This window comes from Mytilus californianus, unplaced genomic scaffold, assembly GCF_021869535.1.
Source record: "Mytilus californianus isolate M0D057914Y unplaced genomic scaffold, xbMytCali1.0.p SCAF_2, whole genome shotgun sequence".
NCBI classification, from domain to species: domain Eukaryota; kingdom Metazoa; phylum Mollusca; class Bivalvia; order Mytilida; family Mytilidae; genus Mytilus; species Mytilus californianus.
The window spans coordinates 80,071,551-80,090,180 of record NW_026262668.1 but is presented as its reverse complement, the minus strand read 5'-3'; the positions used below and the strand labels follow the sequence as shown (position 1 = coordinate 80,090,180).

Genomic DNA, 18,630 nt, shown 5'->3' with positions numbered 1-18,630 from the left:
TTTTTGGTTGTTTTTTCGTTAGGTTGCTGTCCCATTAACGTTTACCGGTCCTCCATAACCTTTCATGCATAATTTTGCATGGAATGCCCGTGACATCGTTTAAAACGCGATTAAAATTATTTAAAGTAATGACGTTGTCTTTAGCTATTTTTTTAAATTGCAGTCAAACTCTCCGGAACCAAGAAATAAAAACCAGATCGATAGTCGACCTGTCAGCAGGAAGAGTACAAAGAAAAAACAACCAAATACACCTATACAAATGTTAGATATGAGGAGAGAACAGAGAGCTTGCAGACCCAAACCATGGACAGAAAAGGCACCATTAAAACATACCAATAGAAACAAATACATAGGTACTGATATTATTTGTATGAATATCAAAGATACACGCTATTTACAATGACACATTTATTTAAACCCAAAAGGACGAACTTACATACTTACATTTTTGTCCAAAGCTGCTTATCCACGTTTTTCCTTAGTTTTAGACTTTCTTTTTTTGTTCATCGTATTAATTTCATTGTGGTCATCGTTCCTAATCAAAGAAAAGATAATAGATAGGAGTTAAAATGATCAATCGTGATTATGTATATATAGAGGAGGGGGTGGACAGGGGGTACCCTTCTCCCACTTCCCGCCCCTATCTCCCACCTCCCACTTTTAGAATCTTTTTTTCTCTCCCACCTATTTTTTGTCTCCCACCAATTGGTTGGTCTAAATGATTATTTTCAGTTTTATTCAGATTGAAAAAGTTGTTTAATTTCAAAATGGTCCAAAATATCGATTTGACAGTTATGGCTATTTGCTTCCTCTATTCTTTTTTGTTGCCATCTTTGGGTTTCTTGATTAATAACATGATTTATTACTAAGAAACAATTATAATAATTGAAATATTCGCTTCAATTGCCAGATCGCCACTTTTTAATTTAAAAAAAACTAATATAGCCGGATTCTGATACTTTGAATAATTGTAAATTTAAATGATGAATTCTGAATGAAATGAACTTATTTCAAAATCATTCAGCCGTATTTATTATTCTACTAGTATTACGTGAAAAGTCATTTAATTTAGTCTTCATCAATTATGCAAAAACATTTTTCCTTTATGGAAATTCTAAAATTATAAAAATGTTCCTTTATTTTATACCAGTTTACAGTTTTTGAATAGATTCTATTTTACTTGATAGGCAATTTATTCCTGTCTTTGGTATGGAGAATAGAAATATGGTCACTTTGGTCTTCTTCCAACCTGCAGTAAAACCCTTGTCAAAGTGAGGGCGTCCGTTTGGTTGTGCGGGATATATAAGTACGCAGCCACGCCCGGTCAAATGGGAACGTTAAATCTGATGCCTAGTGTAAAGAGAGTACCACGCTCTCTACACGTTTAGAACCAGTGCAAAAACTCTTTGAGTGGTCCTTTGGTGGCCTGTTGCAAGGCAAAACTTTCTGTCCATATCCACTACTCATTTTCCAGTGTCAGTCCAAATTTCCCAGACCTTCATACCGAACCTACCTATTGTATTTATTGTTAATTTGTTCTCGTCCTGAACATGCATGACATATTTCCCACTGGATGTTTTAATTAGGAAATACTAGTACATTTATTGCATTTAACAACAGAAAGCATCCCTTGTAAATTTAGTAGTTGCAAAACGAGTTCGCCGGCGATTCATTAGCAAAGAAATTGCAACCATCAAATTCATCATTTAGACAGATAACAGTCAATATTCAAGCAAATTGTCGTTCTTGTCACTGTAACAAAATTTATCATAGCTTTCGTTAATTGGAAGAATTATTTGTTCAAAATTTCGCCTGTTTTCACACACTGGCTTATTAATAAGAAGTATGGGGATGTTGTTATGCTCACGTGTATCTTTTATCTTAAATTAACGGTAAAGATCGATATTTGCTCAAATCATCAATTTCAAAGGAAAGTGAAATAAACATTTACTAGTAAATGTATTCTATCTTTAATATGATTATTGCTTTTTCACAAGTAAAGATTTAATATTTTTTTCACTTTTAAGAATAATATTTTCAGAATGGTTGTAATTTAGAAGATTGAATTTCAATATTGCCTTTACTGATCTTTATTGTATGTTACATATACCGTAAAGTATTACAGTTAACAACGTTGACTGAGTCTGACTTTGTCAATTATTTTTTAGAAACATACTATGAAAATTGCTTGCCAGCAGATGTAGACTTAGAAGAACTAAAGCTTCACTCCAGAAAATTTGTCACTAATTCTCGTTATGGAAATATTTACCAAATAAAGTAAGTAACAACTAATTATCTAATTATTTTTTATTTTTTTGCAATTCAATAGTTTATCAGTTGAACACGTATCCTATTCATCAAACGGGATATTATGCAAGTTACAAATGGGTCAGATGAAGAACAGCAATAAAAGTGCTGTTCCTTTGATTTTTGTGGGTTTTTTTTTGCTGTGTGTGTACTGATTTTGTGTCATGGATAGATACCCAATATCCTTTCTTTTCTATTAAGCCAATATATACAGATTACCAAAATGACACAGATTTCAAATATATCATTTAGAGTATTCAAAGTTACTACTCTTCCTAAACGTAGCATAACAAGTTTTAGTATATGGTTCAAAACAGCTCGGTTTAATAATAAAAAAAAAACACCATGTGCTTACAATTAGTCAAATAGAAAAAAAATTCTACGCACCAACTCAAAGTTGCAGTTAAAAATGTGAGTTTCAACTTCAACTTCAATAACAAAGAACAAATAAACCATTATTTTTCGCATCTATTTTTTGTTGTTGCTGAAAGCTGCGAATAAAAATAAAGCCACGTTTTTGTATGATTGGTATGATTGCCAATGAGACAACTATCAACAAGAGACCATATGATGTAGATGTAGGCAACCATAAGGTTATCGTGAGGCCGTCAAAAATTAGCAAATCCATAACGTATAGTAAACTATAAAAGGCCCTGACATGACCAAATGTAAAACAATTAAAACGCGAAAACCAACGACCTGATTTATGTATAAAACAATAAACGAAAACAAATATGAAAGACAGCAACCAACGACAACCACTGAATTACAGGCTCCTGATTGGGACAGGCACATATACAATTTGGCAAGGTTATACATGTTTGTGAGCGAGCAACGTTCCCCTAACCTGGGACAATGGTGTAACAGCACAACATAAGAACAAACTATAAAAATAATTTGAAAAGGGCTTGGCTTAACTCATCAGATCGATACAAAGGAAAAAGTAAAACAACTAAAAAAACACTAGAGACAAAATTTAAAGTACAAATCTGAGAGTACTCTCAGTTACTGGAAGTTAGTTCAAAGCCAATAAGAACAACAGTAATAAAACATCATGTAGCAAAGACTTTTTAAAAAAGTTAGACAGTTTGAAGCATTACATCTCAAGGTTTGCTTAATTGCATCTTTACAACTTCATACACACTGTCATTGGATTTATCGAGACAAGCTGTTTTCCAGTTTTGAGAATTTAGAAATTTTCGATCATTTTAGTTTAAACATATTTTATTTACTCAAAGTAAAATGGATAGGACACAAGTTAATCATACTTACGAAGTCCGCTCAAAATTAAAGTATATGTCAATATTTCGTTACTGAATAATCGACGCTTTGTTTGTCAATATAAAAGACAGTTTTTTTTCAAAATGGAAGCTTTGGAAAAGGGGAGGCAGGTCATAGTTTAGTATGTATGCATTTGTTTGCACCTGTCCTAAGTCAGGAATCTGATGTTCAGTAGTTGTCGTTTGTTGATGTGGTTCATAAGTGTTTCTCGTTTCTCGTTTTTTATATAGATTAGACCGTTGGTTTTCCCGTTTGAATGGTTTTACACTAGTAATTTTTTGGGGCCCTTTATAGCTTACTGTTCGGTGTGAGACTAGGCTCCGTGTTGAAGACCGTACTGTGAACTATAATGGTTTACTTTTATAAATTTTGACTTGGGTGGAGAGTTGTCTCATTGGCACTCATACCACATCTTCTTATATCTATGAACAGAATCATTAAATTTTGTTAATCAAGCTGACCGAATAAACACAATATTTTTACATAAGATGTAAGACATATCTTATTACTAATATTTTTTTCCTTTTTTGCTTCAATATTTAATCTATAGATACGACAAAAAACCGAGAAGCCCACTTGAGAAACCTGAAGAACCCGTGACTTGGCTGTGGGAGGAAGATTACAAAGTTTGGTTACGTGATAATCAACGTTCAGGCAGGTAGGATTAGTTATACTTTAATATTGTCACAACAACATGTTAAACCTAGGAAACAAGAAGAAATAAAAGAGAGAGAGAGAGAGAGGGGGATCTGTTTAATATTTTTGCGAAACGGTCAATGACAGCAAACCTTTTTTTGATACAAGATATTGTTTTAGGTCAACGCCTGTAATGCCTACATATAAGTCTTCGTCTATGACACCAAGGGGAATAAAGGTTGGTCAGTACACAACCAGATCTGAAGGCGGATACCTTTCTATTATTACAAAGCCTTCGAAACCAGATTCAACAAGATTTACTCCACGAATGGGCCAGAGTATTACAGACAAGCCTAATGCAGAATTATTCGCGTAAGTTTAATTTTGTACTTTTCATCATAACATGAAAAAAAAACCTCTAATTTTGCAAACTTCTTTGTATGTTAACTAAACATTTAGTTGATATAAGTATTTTAAGGCATAATTGCAGTCATTTACGTAATTTTTCACATATTCACTTTAAAAAAATCATTTGAATTTTACTTTCCGACACTGTACGTTGTCATCATGCATACACTGACTTGTGTTAGAGCATCTAAATGTAATTTCAGGCATTGTAATGCATATCGCCTAAACAAACAGGAAAGACGGAAGGCTGCCATTAAGATTCAAACACGGTTCCGAGGATACAGAGTTAGAGCACATTTGGATAAATTAAAACGAAAGGTACTTAGAATTTTTTACCTGTACGAGAAAAACACCGGTTGGAAGGTATATTATACCTACAGATAGTTTAATTATATATCACGGTAATACATGCATATGTCGACAATACACACTTTCAACAAGGCAAAGGGGAAAGGTTTATTTGTTAGTTGAAATTGTATTTTGAACTAGATTTTATTAACTGCGAGTATTCTTAAATCGGGGCTTTGTGTCTTTTACTTATTGTTAATATAAAAATAAGAAGATATGGTATGGTTGTCAATGAGACAAATTTCCACCTAATGACGTAGAAGGTTAGCAACTATATATCACTGTACGCTTTCAACAATGAGTAAAACCCATACTACATAGCAAGCTATAAAAGGCCCCTAAATGCCAAAATGAAAAACAATTCTAACGAGAAAACCAACGGCCTGATTTATGTACAAAACAATAAACGGAAAACAAATGTGATAAACAGCAACAAACGACAACAGATAGGCTCCTGACTTAGGACAGACACATACAGGATGTTAATTTGTTTTTCTTGTGATTAGTACCGATCTGATGAGTCCAACACTTTTAATTGATTTTTACAGTTTGTTCCTTGTGTTGTTACATTACTGATCTAGGTTACGTGGAAGCTTTGTGCACTTACAGACATGTTTAAATGCGCCACATTATTTATGTACCTGTCCGTCTACCATAAAAAAATAATTTTGTTCTTTGATTTTTTGCAATCATACCACATCTCCTTTTAATATTCCCATACATTGCCGATACTTAGACGGAGTATCTAGATTAGCAAAAGTAGATTAATACATTTGAACTTAAGGTTGGGTAAAAATTTAATTTTCGATCGAAAATACGTGTTCAAAACATAAACTAGCTTCAAAATATCTTTTAACATCTAAATAAACCCATCCATGTTTCAAAAAGCTTAGGTCTCCCTTTCATCCCCCAAATGAACCAAAAACATTATTATTGTATGCGTCGGCAAAAACAGAAAGGTATTTGAAATACATATTTTAAGATAACAATTCAATTTATTAAAAACAAAATCAATGTTATTGAGTAGAATTTTTGCTGCTTATATAACACAAAATCGATCATTTCCTGTATGAAACTACTAGTTAATTCTTATAAAAAATTTATTCCATTACACCATAATGACAAAATGTATTTTTTTGTCACATCTTTTGATACAGCTTGAGCTTCTTGACTCTTTGTCAGAATATATTTAAATATTTCGAAACTTTTGAGTGGACTAAAAAAGAGAGGCGAAAGATACCAAAGGGACATTCAAACTTATAAGTCGAAAATAAACTGACAACGCCATGGCTAAAACAGAAAAAGACCAACAAAAACCAACAATACACAAAACACAACATAGAAAACTAAAGACTGAACAACACGAACCCCACAAAAAACTGGAGGTGATCTCAGGTGCTCCGGAAGGGTAAGCACTGCAGATCCTGCTCCACGTGTGGCACCCGTCGTGTTGCTCATGTTAGTACAAACCCGGTATAAGTCTTATTCGGTAGGTCACATTCGGGGGAAAACACACACAGATTTAGAATTAAAAAAAAACACTCTGTAAGATAATGTTATCCCTATTTCTCAATATCTCAACAGGTTGTTCTTGACCATGGAAAATCCTGGAAGAATTTTATCAAAGAGTACAAAGAACTGGTAGCAAGAATACAATCACGTTATGGATTAATGAATCATTCTTGTCCAATTGTACTGAGAGAGATTGACGAGTTCATGGATACAAAGTATAGTATGTGTATATCTTGTACTTAAAAATACATGGCAATAATGATACAATTTAACCTTACCTCAACTAAACTAATTTTGAGTATTCTAGAAAATGCAAAACCTTGAATAAGTTGTCAATTTAGGTCTGTCCCATGCAACTAAATAGGAGAGATTACTTCAGTTTTTAATACTTTATAAATGCATAAACATTGAAGTTTTAATAGATACTCAGCTTACCAAGAACTTTATTAGTTAAACATTTTCACGACTTAAATTTCTATTAGACAAACACTCTTATCTATCCAATATTATCTTTAAATTTTGTACCAACAACAAAACTGTCAACGACATCTTCGTCTTCTTCTTGTAAAGTCGTTCAGTGAGAAATAACTGATATTACTAATTAGAAACAAAACCACTTGAACTCAGTTTTAATTCAATACAATTCTATGTTTGATTTACTCTTATTTTATTAATGTATAGAATATGAAAGAGAATTTGACAAGACTTCAGAAAAAGGAAAATTATTCAAAGAGGACTTGTCGCTGTTTTTGAAAAACTGTGATCTTCATCCGACAGATAAGGATATATCAACTGCATTCAACAAAATATACAGAGGTAAGTTATACAGAAAGTAGCTGTGAGGTAGACCTCTAGACAGCATTTTTTTCTTTTAATATACACGTATTTATAAATTCGAAATTGTTTAAAGTTCTTGCCGATTTTATGTGATTTCTAGACAACTGTTCACCTAGTTTGAAAGAATTCAATCGGTAACCCCCCCCCCCCCCCCCAAAAAAAAAGAATAAATGCATAATTTTTTTTCTCAGTTTTCAAAGTTCTATCAACAAGCCAAAGCTGTATGCAATTTTTTTTCAAAATCTGTGGCATAGCCTGTTTACTGTACCTTGACCACCCTCAGTGTTAGAAATTATTTGTGAACCATACTCCCTCTACTATCAAAGTACTATCCTGTAGTTTATTTTATATGTATGTTCCGTGTCGTTCTTTTAGTTTTTTGTTGTTTTGGATATGTTTAATACAAGGGAATGTATACGTGATTTCCTATTTTTATCTTTTTTATACATGTTCTATATTTATTAAAATTGAATACATTTTAGGTTCTGGAAACACTGCTGAGGTGGTTCTTGTACTAGATTGTTCAACTAGTATTGGACCACTTGGGTTCCGTCGCCTGATACAGTTTGTAAAGGATTTAGTTTGTATGTATGATATAACTCCAGACCGAGTTAGAATTGGTGTTCTTCCTTTTAATGAAGATATATTCCAGTCTTTCAGTATATCAACGCATAGAACCCGACATGACATTCTAAATGCAATAGGTATTTTTCATTTCATAAATTTTTTACTGTAGTTGAACTTCACATATTTTTATTTTCCAATTGTTAAGTAATCGTGTGGTATCGAATTCAGTTCAAGTTTGAGACAATAAGCCATCAATGTTTAAAAGGACTATAAAAACAAAAGGGACAAAAACAAAATCACCAAATTCTTCTAAGAATTGATGATATTGAAACATTGAAAGGAACTACATGTAAATTTATAGAATTAAAGGTAAATATATGTTCTTCTGTCTGTTTTTAATTCCTTCACCTACCCATTTAAGCAGCAGTTGGTTTGGATAAATTGTGAAGCATGCTTAATTTTAATTTTCAAATTTATTTGAATGCAAGTGCTTAAAAACTCCACTGTTTTGACAAAGGAATATCATATGTTTTCTACTTATTTCAGATGCAATTCGATTGAAACATGGACTAACACGAACCCACCTGGCTATTAAAGAAATGACAAATATGCTTTCGGTAAATGGAGTATATCTATTTCAATAAATATGACGCTATTGTGTATAAAGATATAATAATACGAGATACATAAAATGAAGTTACATACCGAGAAATTACAATGTTATTTTTTCTGTTTAGGAACGGTTTTTTTTACTCCTTGATCAATCAATTTTAGAGGTCTCTTATTCAAATTTACCACATCCATGATGTTGAATTCAACTTATCTTTATGATAATTATATCGACAAAATACTAAGCAATTTTGGCAGTTTTTGTAGTTTTAAATTATAATATTTTCACACGCCAAAAACATAAATGTTAGAGCTATCTTTTTTAAAATGGTTTTATAACATGTTATAAATGCAATATTTCTCTCCTGGATTTCTCAATGGTTACCTTGTATTAATGAGATCAACAACAAAAATTCCTAAGAAACAACATAATGAGAATCTTTTAGACTTTTGGTTTTATATTGCCTTTTGGTACCTTCTCCTCATTTTTAAAATGAATTGCTTTAGAATTGCAATTAAAGAACCAAAACATGTGTGACCAGACTGACATAGTTCACAGAGCTAATACAGTTTGAATAATTTATTATGTAGAATGCTAGACCAGGTATCAAGAAGATAGGTATTGTTATAACCGATGGAAAATCGTCTGAGCCAGGCTGTACGGAGTTGGAAGCAAAACGAGCTAATGCTGATGGCATAGAAGTTTATGCAATAGGTTTGTAGTGAATAAAAAATCTCTCTGACAGAGAGCAGTACAGAAATAACATTGCACATGTTGGGAGCAAAAAAATGAAAAACAAACTTTGAGTAGGAAATAAACTTAATTAAAAAATGAAGGTGTGGTATGAGCCAGGATACTTGTCAAGCTCCGATTCACAACTGCTTCAAAATGTAAAACAACACATTTATTGAGTCGATGTCTTTGGCCTATCCGATTTCTATTAGAGAGGAAAGGATGTGAGCTAGGCGAACATGAAATAAAAATAAACCATGATGAAATACTAAGAAATAATCAATATATCTAAGAAAGAGCACTTTTATGTCCAATCTTTGTTGTTTGAAGACATTCAATGATGATCACTGAATGCCCTTACATACATGTAAAACAGTAAGATCACGAAAAGTCCTAGCGCTAGCTCATAGCCCTAACTCCTAGAGCTGCATTTTGAGATTTTGAATATCGCTGTTAACAGACAACAGTAGTTTACTACTTTTCAAATCTCGTAAATCAATTAAGAATAATCAAAATCGAGAAAAATAACAAAAAAACTAAGAAAAACGCATTAACTCCAAACGAAGCCAGACCGGGTGCGTCGACAGGGTGTGCGTCGGTATGCATGCATCACATGTCATGCGAATCATCACTCAGTCAAAATGTCACAAAAGGGAAAGGACACAGTCGGTTAATGTACAGATTAGATGAATTTTCTAGTAGCTAAAGATCTAAGATTGTTAAACAAATGTCTTTTGTGAGCTAAGTCGATTTCAGGCAGATTACTCTTCGTGACTTTGGTGGAGCAGTTTTTCCGTTATTCAGGCGTCCCGAACTTGACACCAGATGGACACACGGTAAAGGAAATGTTCAAATTCGGATGTGATCGTAAAAACATCGGGCTATTCGTGAGGGCATCTTAAGCCATCGTATGACCGCCGATTGAGGTTTCAGGCTCTAGCAGCAAGTTCGTGAGCTGTGGCAAAACCTTTGGCATGCCAAAATATTTCCGAAAGACCTTGCGAAGGTTCATTTTCGTGTTGAACTCGTATGTCCATTTTGCTCTCCGTAAGACCATCGTTAGGGCATCCTGTAAAATCGTGTCATCTTCGTCTTTACGTCGTGTGATTATCGGTGCCGTCGGGCATTTTCACCTCACGAAGACAGTACGAAGGAAACAAGAAGCTGTCCGATTGTTTAAGGAAGGTCACACGACTACGTGAAGCCATCGCAATGCCGTCGTGTAGCCATCGTATTATAGTACGATGACATCAAGATGGGACCACGGTGTCCGCAAAGACAGCCGAATTTGAGTAGCTCAAGCGTTTTACATGTTTCATGACAACATGGACATATAAAAGGCCAGCCTCACAGCATCTTTCTCAGACAGTCCTGAGCAACTCTACAGAACAGAGGCGTGTGTAACTCCGAGAGCTTCAATCGCAATTATTCACAATTCAGTGCCTGCAGAATGGCATACTTTGATGATGAGACAAACAGGAAAAAAAGGCAGCATATCTTTGTCACATCTTGCTATGTGCTTTTCTAATATTCGACAATATCAATTTAATTTTCCAGTGCAGGGACAACCTGAGGCGAAGGAGGAAACCGAGTTTTATGTGGGTCAGAAAATGGCTGTCTGACAAAAGAAGAGAACGCTATGAACGCTCTCTACTAAAGGAGCTGAAGACAGAAGATGAGAAAGCCTTCTACAACTACACAATACTTCCCAGGGGTGTCTTCGATGACGTCCTGCGAAGGGTAAAGGCAGAATAGAGAAGAACACATGGTACAGACAGTCTCTCTCTCCTCGTCTCAAGCTGTCCAACAATCTACCACACACCTGGCCTGCGGTTACAATTATCCAAACCTGTCCTTCAACTTCAGAGTTGCTCCAAACACCATATCCTTTATCATCAATGATGTCGGCGATGCCATCAAAGCCGAGTTTGCTGTTTCGGTCACCTGTCCTTTGAATATTGGCTCTGTGTACAAAAACTAAAAGGGCTTCTTCTCCATTGTTCGCATGGCCCTGGTCGACGCAGACTACAAGTTTCTCTGGATTAATGTCGGCTCTGATGGTTCCAGTAACGATGACAGTATCTGCAATGGGTAAAACTGAAAGAAGGCCTGGAAAGTCCGAACAACGTATCCATTCTCCCCGAAGAGAAGTCTCTACCTGGTGAAGACGTTCCTCCCCCACACTACATAGTAGGGAAGAATGCTTTTGGGATCAACAAGCGCCTGATGAACCCGTTTTCCATTAAAAAAAAGAAGCACAATGAAAAAATATATAGCTATAGACTATCCAGAGCCAGGCGTGTAGTGGAGAATGCCTTTGGTATTCTGGCACACAAGTTTCGAGTTTTGCTGAGGACCATGAACCAGAAGCCAGAGACATACAAAAAAATCATCACAACTTGTGTGATCCATCACAATCTCATCAGACTGAGATATCCAGCCACCGACACAAACCTGATGGACTTGGAGGACCAGAACCAGAATGTCATCACAGGGGCATGGAGAAATAACAAAGTACTTTTGGATGTTGAACACGAGAGGGCAAGGGACACTGGAAGCCAGGATGGGATGCAAATTAGAATATACCCGGTCACTACTTTACCTTAAAGGCTTGTTCGGTGCCATGGCAAGACAGGATGATCCAGTAATTATTCCCACAATGCAGTGACAGTAAAATCAATACATAGACACTAACACTGTCAAAAATCAATACATAGACACTAACACTGTCACAGTGATGATGAGCAAATTATTTTCACATATTGCATTGTAACTTAAAGGAAAATATGTATGGAGTAATAAATTTTTATTGAACTTGTGAAGTAAGGATAAATGACCAAAAAATAGGTAATTAAATTACACGGCCGGCAGAAGGTTATATACCATCGGGAGGTCTCGTGACGCCTTCGTGACCAAGTTCGAACGCATCGTACTCTCAAAACGACATCGTTCAGTCAACGTGTTGCCTTCGAGTTTCTTGCGTTTAAACATCGTAATAAAAACAATCACATATTTGTGTTGCCTTCGTGTGTGGTTCGGGTGCCATCGTGATACCTTATGTAGGCATTGTACTTGCTTCGGCTAATGATTGGCTGTTGAACAAGTTCGGGACCATCTTCGCACGAAATTCAAAATTCCATATTCGTATGGCCATCTGGTGTCAATTTCGGGACAGTGTGACGCCTGCATTTGGAGGATACATTTGTTGATAAAGTCCATATAATGTAAACATGAACTTGCGTATCAATCGAGATGATCTGCCATGATAACCGCTTACCATGAGTCAGTGTAAACGTTATCACTGAAAAATGGAAAGATGACAAATGGAAAGCATTTAACTTATATAACATTACCAACTCCATTTTGCTACTTCGTAAAAAACATACAATTTCTATCATATAACACCCGACAATTACAAACAAACAGACAATCACAGGTCTGAGGATAAATAACAGATACAAAACATTAATTAACTCACAACAATCAGGAGCATACAACTCAAACCTATGTTTTGTATTGAAGACACACTCTGGTCTTAAACTGTACAAGAAATGATATAATAGTACTTACACAACACTTTAAAAATGTTATGTTTGAATTTTAAATTTCGTTTCTTGTTGGTATCTTCTCTTTTAATAAGTTCTTTTGATATTCAGACTTCGTAATGTTGTGTTTTAAGGATAAATTGACGATATTAAAATGTCGTCAAAATTATTTTATATATTACAGGAAATATAATTATTTTTTTATAAAATTCAGAAAGTATTGCTTGCTTCTAAATCAATTGATACATTTCAATTACTATAATTACTAATTTTGCAGGCGTTGGTGAAAGTGTGGATAAGATAGAACTGTTGACTATTGCCTCGACTGATAAAACTATGTACACAGTGGACAGCTATAACGACCTTTTAGATCTTACTCAAGTTATTGCTAAAGTAACTCATCCAGGTAAACACATATATTAGAAAGCTTCATATACTTTACAGGCGCGTAACTTTTCAGATTGTGTTGATTAACTCACTCAGTTAAGCAACTGCAGGATGTTTTAGATTTCTATGCAATTTTCAATTGAGAACTATTAATGTGGTATACCAATATTTAGGAATAACAGTTCATTGAAATACTGCATATTAAATTAAATGCGCAATATCGAATTTGATGTGACAGTTTGACTAAGATTTTCCTTTAGATTAAATGCATACAACTCAGCGGAAACTCGCCAGTCTCAGTTAGTAAGACTCTTACCAAGATTGCTGTCAGACCCATGGCCCTTGCAAATAAAAAAAGGCCGTCAGACGTCAGAGCAATCTTGGACCTAATTTTTCTATGTCATCTAAATGATTATTTGAGGTAACGTCACCAAATAAAACTCGTGAATAAGTATAGAATTGTTTATAAACATGTTCACTTTTCTCCAAAATAACAACACCAGCAAAAATTGAAACTTTTGGATTTTGGGTTTGATGGGAAGCTTATTTTCAACTTGTCGGTGTCTGGTACATTTCCCACCTTTTCTTTTACTGTTTTACCGTAAATCATCTATTTTCACCTATGTTATAACTACCCTTACATTGTTAAAGAAGAATGTAAGTAAGTCCCTGTTATCGTTTATCTTTTAATTTGATTATATATAGAAGAACGAATGTTAAAGTATACATGCATAAACAACTTAGATAAAGCTGATTAGCTATAATTTATCTATGTACTTGTTCTTCTGTTAGAGAAAACAACGAGTAAAATAAGCTGTTGGGACAATGGGAAATGTCGTCCTCTAACAAAGATAGAAAGTATGGAAATATTATGGACATTGTATCCACCTCCAGCTGCTAATCTGTCGCATGTCCGGAAGTCCAGATGGATCAGACCAATAATACAGGGAACTGAAGCATGGTCCCTTTTGGGTAAACCGTTTTATTTGTTGATATTTTTTTCGTTAGATGACCCATTATCTCTGTGATATCATCGATTGAAAATGTGCATATCTTAACAGGAAGAATATGTCATCCATTCTTAAATATGTTTTAGCTGGGTCAAAAGACACTGAACTAAAATCATCTTGTAAAATAGACTTTTATTAAAGGTAAAGAAATAATTTATTTAAATTAAATGGTTTCATTGTGGGTTTAAAAAAATAAAGGTTAAATGCAGTTGGGTTCTTTTGTTTCTCTCAAGTGTGAATATTGACATATTGAATAAAAAGGAGAGCCTTAAACGCCCCAGATACAGCATAGGCAGTATATTTTATTCGTCTTGTTATTCAAACTCAAAATGTTTTCTTTTTTTTCTTTTCAAAATGTGCATTTTCATTTGAAATTGAGAATCCTTTTTAGCAAGTAACTTAACTTGATACACTAATTTTCAAATAAATATGTATACTGTAACCATGACTTACACACTAAAGAATTAAATTAAATTTCAGACGAGAACACAAAATCGTCTACTGACATCAGAGCATGTCTTCGAGTTGTTGTTCAGGCAAGAATAAACAAAAATGGCAATGTCATGCTCCCCTCGAAGAACAAAACTGGAGTCGAGTATATCACCGATGTAGATGAAGCTGTCACCTATATAGAAGAATGGATGAAATGGCAACGGGAAAATGATAAAGAATCAGATTTTCAGTTTGGTTTGAAAAATAAAGATTACGATTAATATTTTGTAGCCATTGTACGTGAATTTAATGTAAATATGAAGTCTCGCTGACGGCATAGGAATAGTCTTATACAGGTTATACATGTAGGTGAAGGACCAGTGACAAGTCTACGATAAAATGTGGAGAAAAACTTGGGAAGTGTGAAGTTTTATGATTGGATGGTAGACACGCTGTAATCAGGAAAAAAAAGACTGAACTGTTTTATTTTATATTACCATTTTCACTTTAAATTTTTAACATTTGGTCTGAGGCTCGATATTTAATTAGCGGTTGAACAGAATGTTGTCAGACAAACAATATTGGCTTTATTACAGAATTCCTCGTTTATGTTTTTATCCGAGGTCTTTCATTTGCAAAAAAATATGAAATCTGAAATTGTGACCATGGCCGATATATGTATATCTGTGACTTGCATTCTGAAATAACATTAAGAAAGTTTTGATATGATAATTTGCAGAGAACTCGGTCTGTAAGATAATATAAATGTATATAATAATAAACTTAAAGAAAATCAATTACATATTTCATTTTTAGCTCACTTGGCTCTACTTGACCAAATTTAATCAAACTTGGGGTATCTAGTTTTAAAAAAGTGTCCGATGACCCCGCCTGCCAACCAAGATAGCCGACATGGCTAAAAATAGAACATAGGGGTAAAATGTAAGTTTTGTCTATTATTTTGAAACCGTTATAAATAGAGAAAATCTGACAGGGGCAGAATGTTCAGAATGTTGAGCTCTGCTAATTGTCCCTTATGTCAAAACTGTCAGTCGACTTCTTATAGGAGTTATTGCCCTTAAAAAACAAATTTACTACTATTTTTTTTTTCATTTTTGTCTATTATAATAGATAAAGAGAAACTTTAAGTTGCAAAAATGATCAGCAAGACAAGATCTACAAATAATAAATGTGTCATTTTGTTTATTTTCTTTTGTTTCCTATTCTGACATCGGACTCGGACTTCTCTTAAACTGAGTTTTACTGTGCGTACTGTTGTACGTTTGTTTTTTCTACATTGGCTAGAGGTATAGGGGGAGGGTTGAGATCTCAAAAAACATGTTTAACCCCGCCGCATTGTTGCGCCTGTCCCAAGTCAGGAGCCTCTGGCCTTTGTTAGTCTTGTATCATTTTTAATTTTAGTTTCTTGTGTATAATTTGGAGTTTAGTATGACGTCCATTATCACTGAACTAGTATACATATTTGTTTAGGGGCCAGCTGAAGGACGCCTCCGGGTGCGGGAGTTTCTCGCTGCATTGAAGACCCATTGGTGGCCTTCGGCTGTTGTCTGCTCTATGGTCGGGTTGTTGTCTCTTTGACACATTCCCCATTTCCATTCTCAATTTTATGATCGAAATCATCAGTCTATTCCTTATTAGATTTGTTGCCCTTTAATGACGATTTTTACCTATTTTTTGCGGTTTTGCCTTATATCTTAAAAAAATTAGAATTGATAGATAGAAACTTAAATAAGCAAAAATGATCAGCAAGACAAGATCTACTATTAAGACAATATGGCAGAAATTGCCCGACGACTCTTCATAGGAATAATTGCCTTTAAATGAGGATTTGTTCACCCTCTTTTGTGTTTTTGAGCAAAATCTAAAGAGAATAGAGAGAAACCAAACAGACAAAAAAACACCTTTACAGAAAAAATGAAAGACCATTAAGAATATTAATTGATGAGTATTTTTCGAGTAAAGAAAATTTAGGAAATATAAAGATAAAGCATTTTGGTTTTCACGATATTTTTTTGTGTAATTCAAGCAGTTTGAAGGCCTAAACCTAAATGGCAAGAAAAAAATCAGTATTCTATTACTCAGTGCTAACCCACAGACTAGTGCCTTGTCAAATATTGATACATTGTATGTAAAACAATACAATGATTATTTGCATGTACAATAACACTATCCGAAACTTTACTGCTCCCGATGCGCATTTCTATAAGTAATGCCTCTTCTGTCATTCTTGAGGCCAAAATGTTTGAAAATAAAAAGCGTAATACAAACGTTGAAAAGCGGATATAGTCTGGGATCCTGACACAATATTCTCAATACCGTAAGCGGACTTCCGGTTCGAATATAGTTATATTTGAATTGAAGCTTGCAAAATCGAAAATATTTCATCAGGATTCCAGGTTAAAGCAGATATAACTGAAAAGGACCAAACATATAGTCAAACTTGGAAAAGGAATAACGTGTTTGCATGAGGGAGATATACATGCATGCCTTAGTTTCAAATGACGTCTTAACTTTAATAACAGCAAATTTCAATAAAACAATACCTGCATTTTCATGCCGGTACCAAAGTACTAAGCTACTGTGCTGTTGATACCCTCGGAGAATAACAGTTTACCAGTAGAAGTATCGATCAAGTGGTAGTGCTAACATTAAACGGTACTACATATGTAATGTCACTACAATAGATAATCATTTTGACAAATAATGTCTATTCAGTGATGCTCGAGGCCAACACATGACTGTTAGGAAAATCAAAACACGAACACAAACGTTGAATAGTAGATATCAACCGAAATGGACCATGGTATAGTCAAACCCAGACCAGATTTCATGTGGCATCAGGTTAACGTCCCTATTCCGACCGTACGCACAAGATTGATTCATTTTTTTATGCAGAATGCCGTCTAATTTGTTATACCAAGGAGCCATAAAAAACAAGTTCCTAGAAACACAGACAGCGGTATTGCTAAAAATAATCAAAGCACGAAAGCGCTGTAAAGGCAGTTAATTACAGGTTGTGTGTATTTTAAGTCCAGTTATATCATTATCTTGCATAGTACAGTGTACTTATCAGAGGTGGCTTTCAGTATTTAAGAATTAGAGTTCTCTAATGATATTGAATAAGTTTTATGAAAGTCATATTCTGAGCACTATATGAAGGCGATTGTTCTCACTTGTTTATGAACTAGTGCATTATGTCCAGTTTGTACCTTTTTTATCTATGTTTATAGTCAAATTAGTTATCAAAGGTACCAGGATTATAATTTAATACGCCAGACGTGTGTTTCGTCTACATAAGACTCATCAGTGACGTTCAGATCAAAATAGTAACAAAGCCAAACAAGTACAAAGTTGAAGAGCATTGAGGACCCAAAATTCCAAAAAGTTGTGCCAAATACGGCTAAGGAAATCTATTCCTTGGATAAGAAAATCCTTAGTTTTTTCATTGGCAATCATAACACATCTCCTTATTTATATAATGATCTATATTCAACGACCTCAGGTACAAAAAAAATGTATGTAACTAAACTATGATGGGAAACCTTTGACTTCTTTCTTTATATAAACTTTTGATTTGGTACCATAGAACTATGTAGAGTAAATGTACATTGCAACATGTCAACTCTTTCAACTCCAAGCAAAATTATATTTCCAAGCATAAAGTAATTTATGAATGAAATAAAATGCTCCGCTGGGGCGCAGCTTGATACGACCGCAGAGGTCGAACCCTGAACAGTTGGGGCAAGTATGAACACAACATTCAAGCTTGATTCAGCACTGAATTTGGATTGTAATTAAATATTTGACACAGCATATATAGGTTTCTGACACAGAATGAAAGTGGTCTAAGATACTTAAAAAAATTTAATTTACCTATTCAAACCATATCATTATTATTTGCTTTTATATATAAATCAGAAATAACCAATTTAAAAATGCTTGTTTTTTGCCCCTTTTTGGCCCCTAATTCCTAAAATTTGGAGGCAATTACCCCCAA

At 34.3% G+C, this 18,630-nt stretch overlaps 2 protein-coding genes across 2 annotated transcripts in view; both read left to right on the top strand.

The window, feature by feature from the left end:
- Nucleotides 1–18,630, top strand: part of LOC127728294 (ral guanine nucleotide dissociation stimulator-like 1) — a 431,288-nt gene that overhangs the window by 387,017 nt on the left and 25,641 nt on the right. The gene's annotated exons all lie outside the window — the stretch shown is intronic.
- Nucleotides 179–15,354, top strand: LOC127727690 (uncharacterized). The gene is made up of 12 exons (XM_052234804.1): nucleotides 179–353; nucleotides 2,169–2,277; nucleotides 4,139–4,246; nucleotides 4,836–4,950; nucleotides 6,565–6,712; nucleotides 7,174–7,308; nucleotides 7,812–8,033; nucleotides 8,443–8,513; nucleotides 9,097–9,220; nucleotides 13,061–13,189; nucleotides 13,963–14,142; nucleotides 14,661–15,354. Exons 1-12 carry the CDS (start codon nucleotides 260–262, stop codon nucleotides 14,891–14,893), a joined length of 1,668 nt encoding a protein of 555 aa, XP_052090764.1. The 5' UTR covers nucleotides 179–259; the 3' UTR covers nucleotides 14,894–15,354.

Bases quoted from the DNA above. Each gene is read 5' to 3' on its own strand.
- LOC127727690 (XM_052234804.1), top strand. From the start codon at position 260: ATGTTAGATATGAGGAGAGAACAGAGAGCTTGCAGACCCAAACCATGG. The intron at 354-2,168 runs GTACTGATATTA...ATTATTTTTTAG, and splicing joins CAATAGAAACAAATACATAG to AAACATACTATGAAAATTGC. The intron at 4,247-4,835 runs GTAGGATTAGTT...ATGTAATTTCAG, and splicing joins GATAATCAACGTTCAGGCAG to GCATTGTAATGCATATCGCC.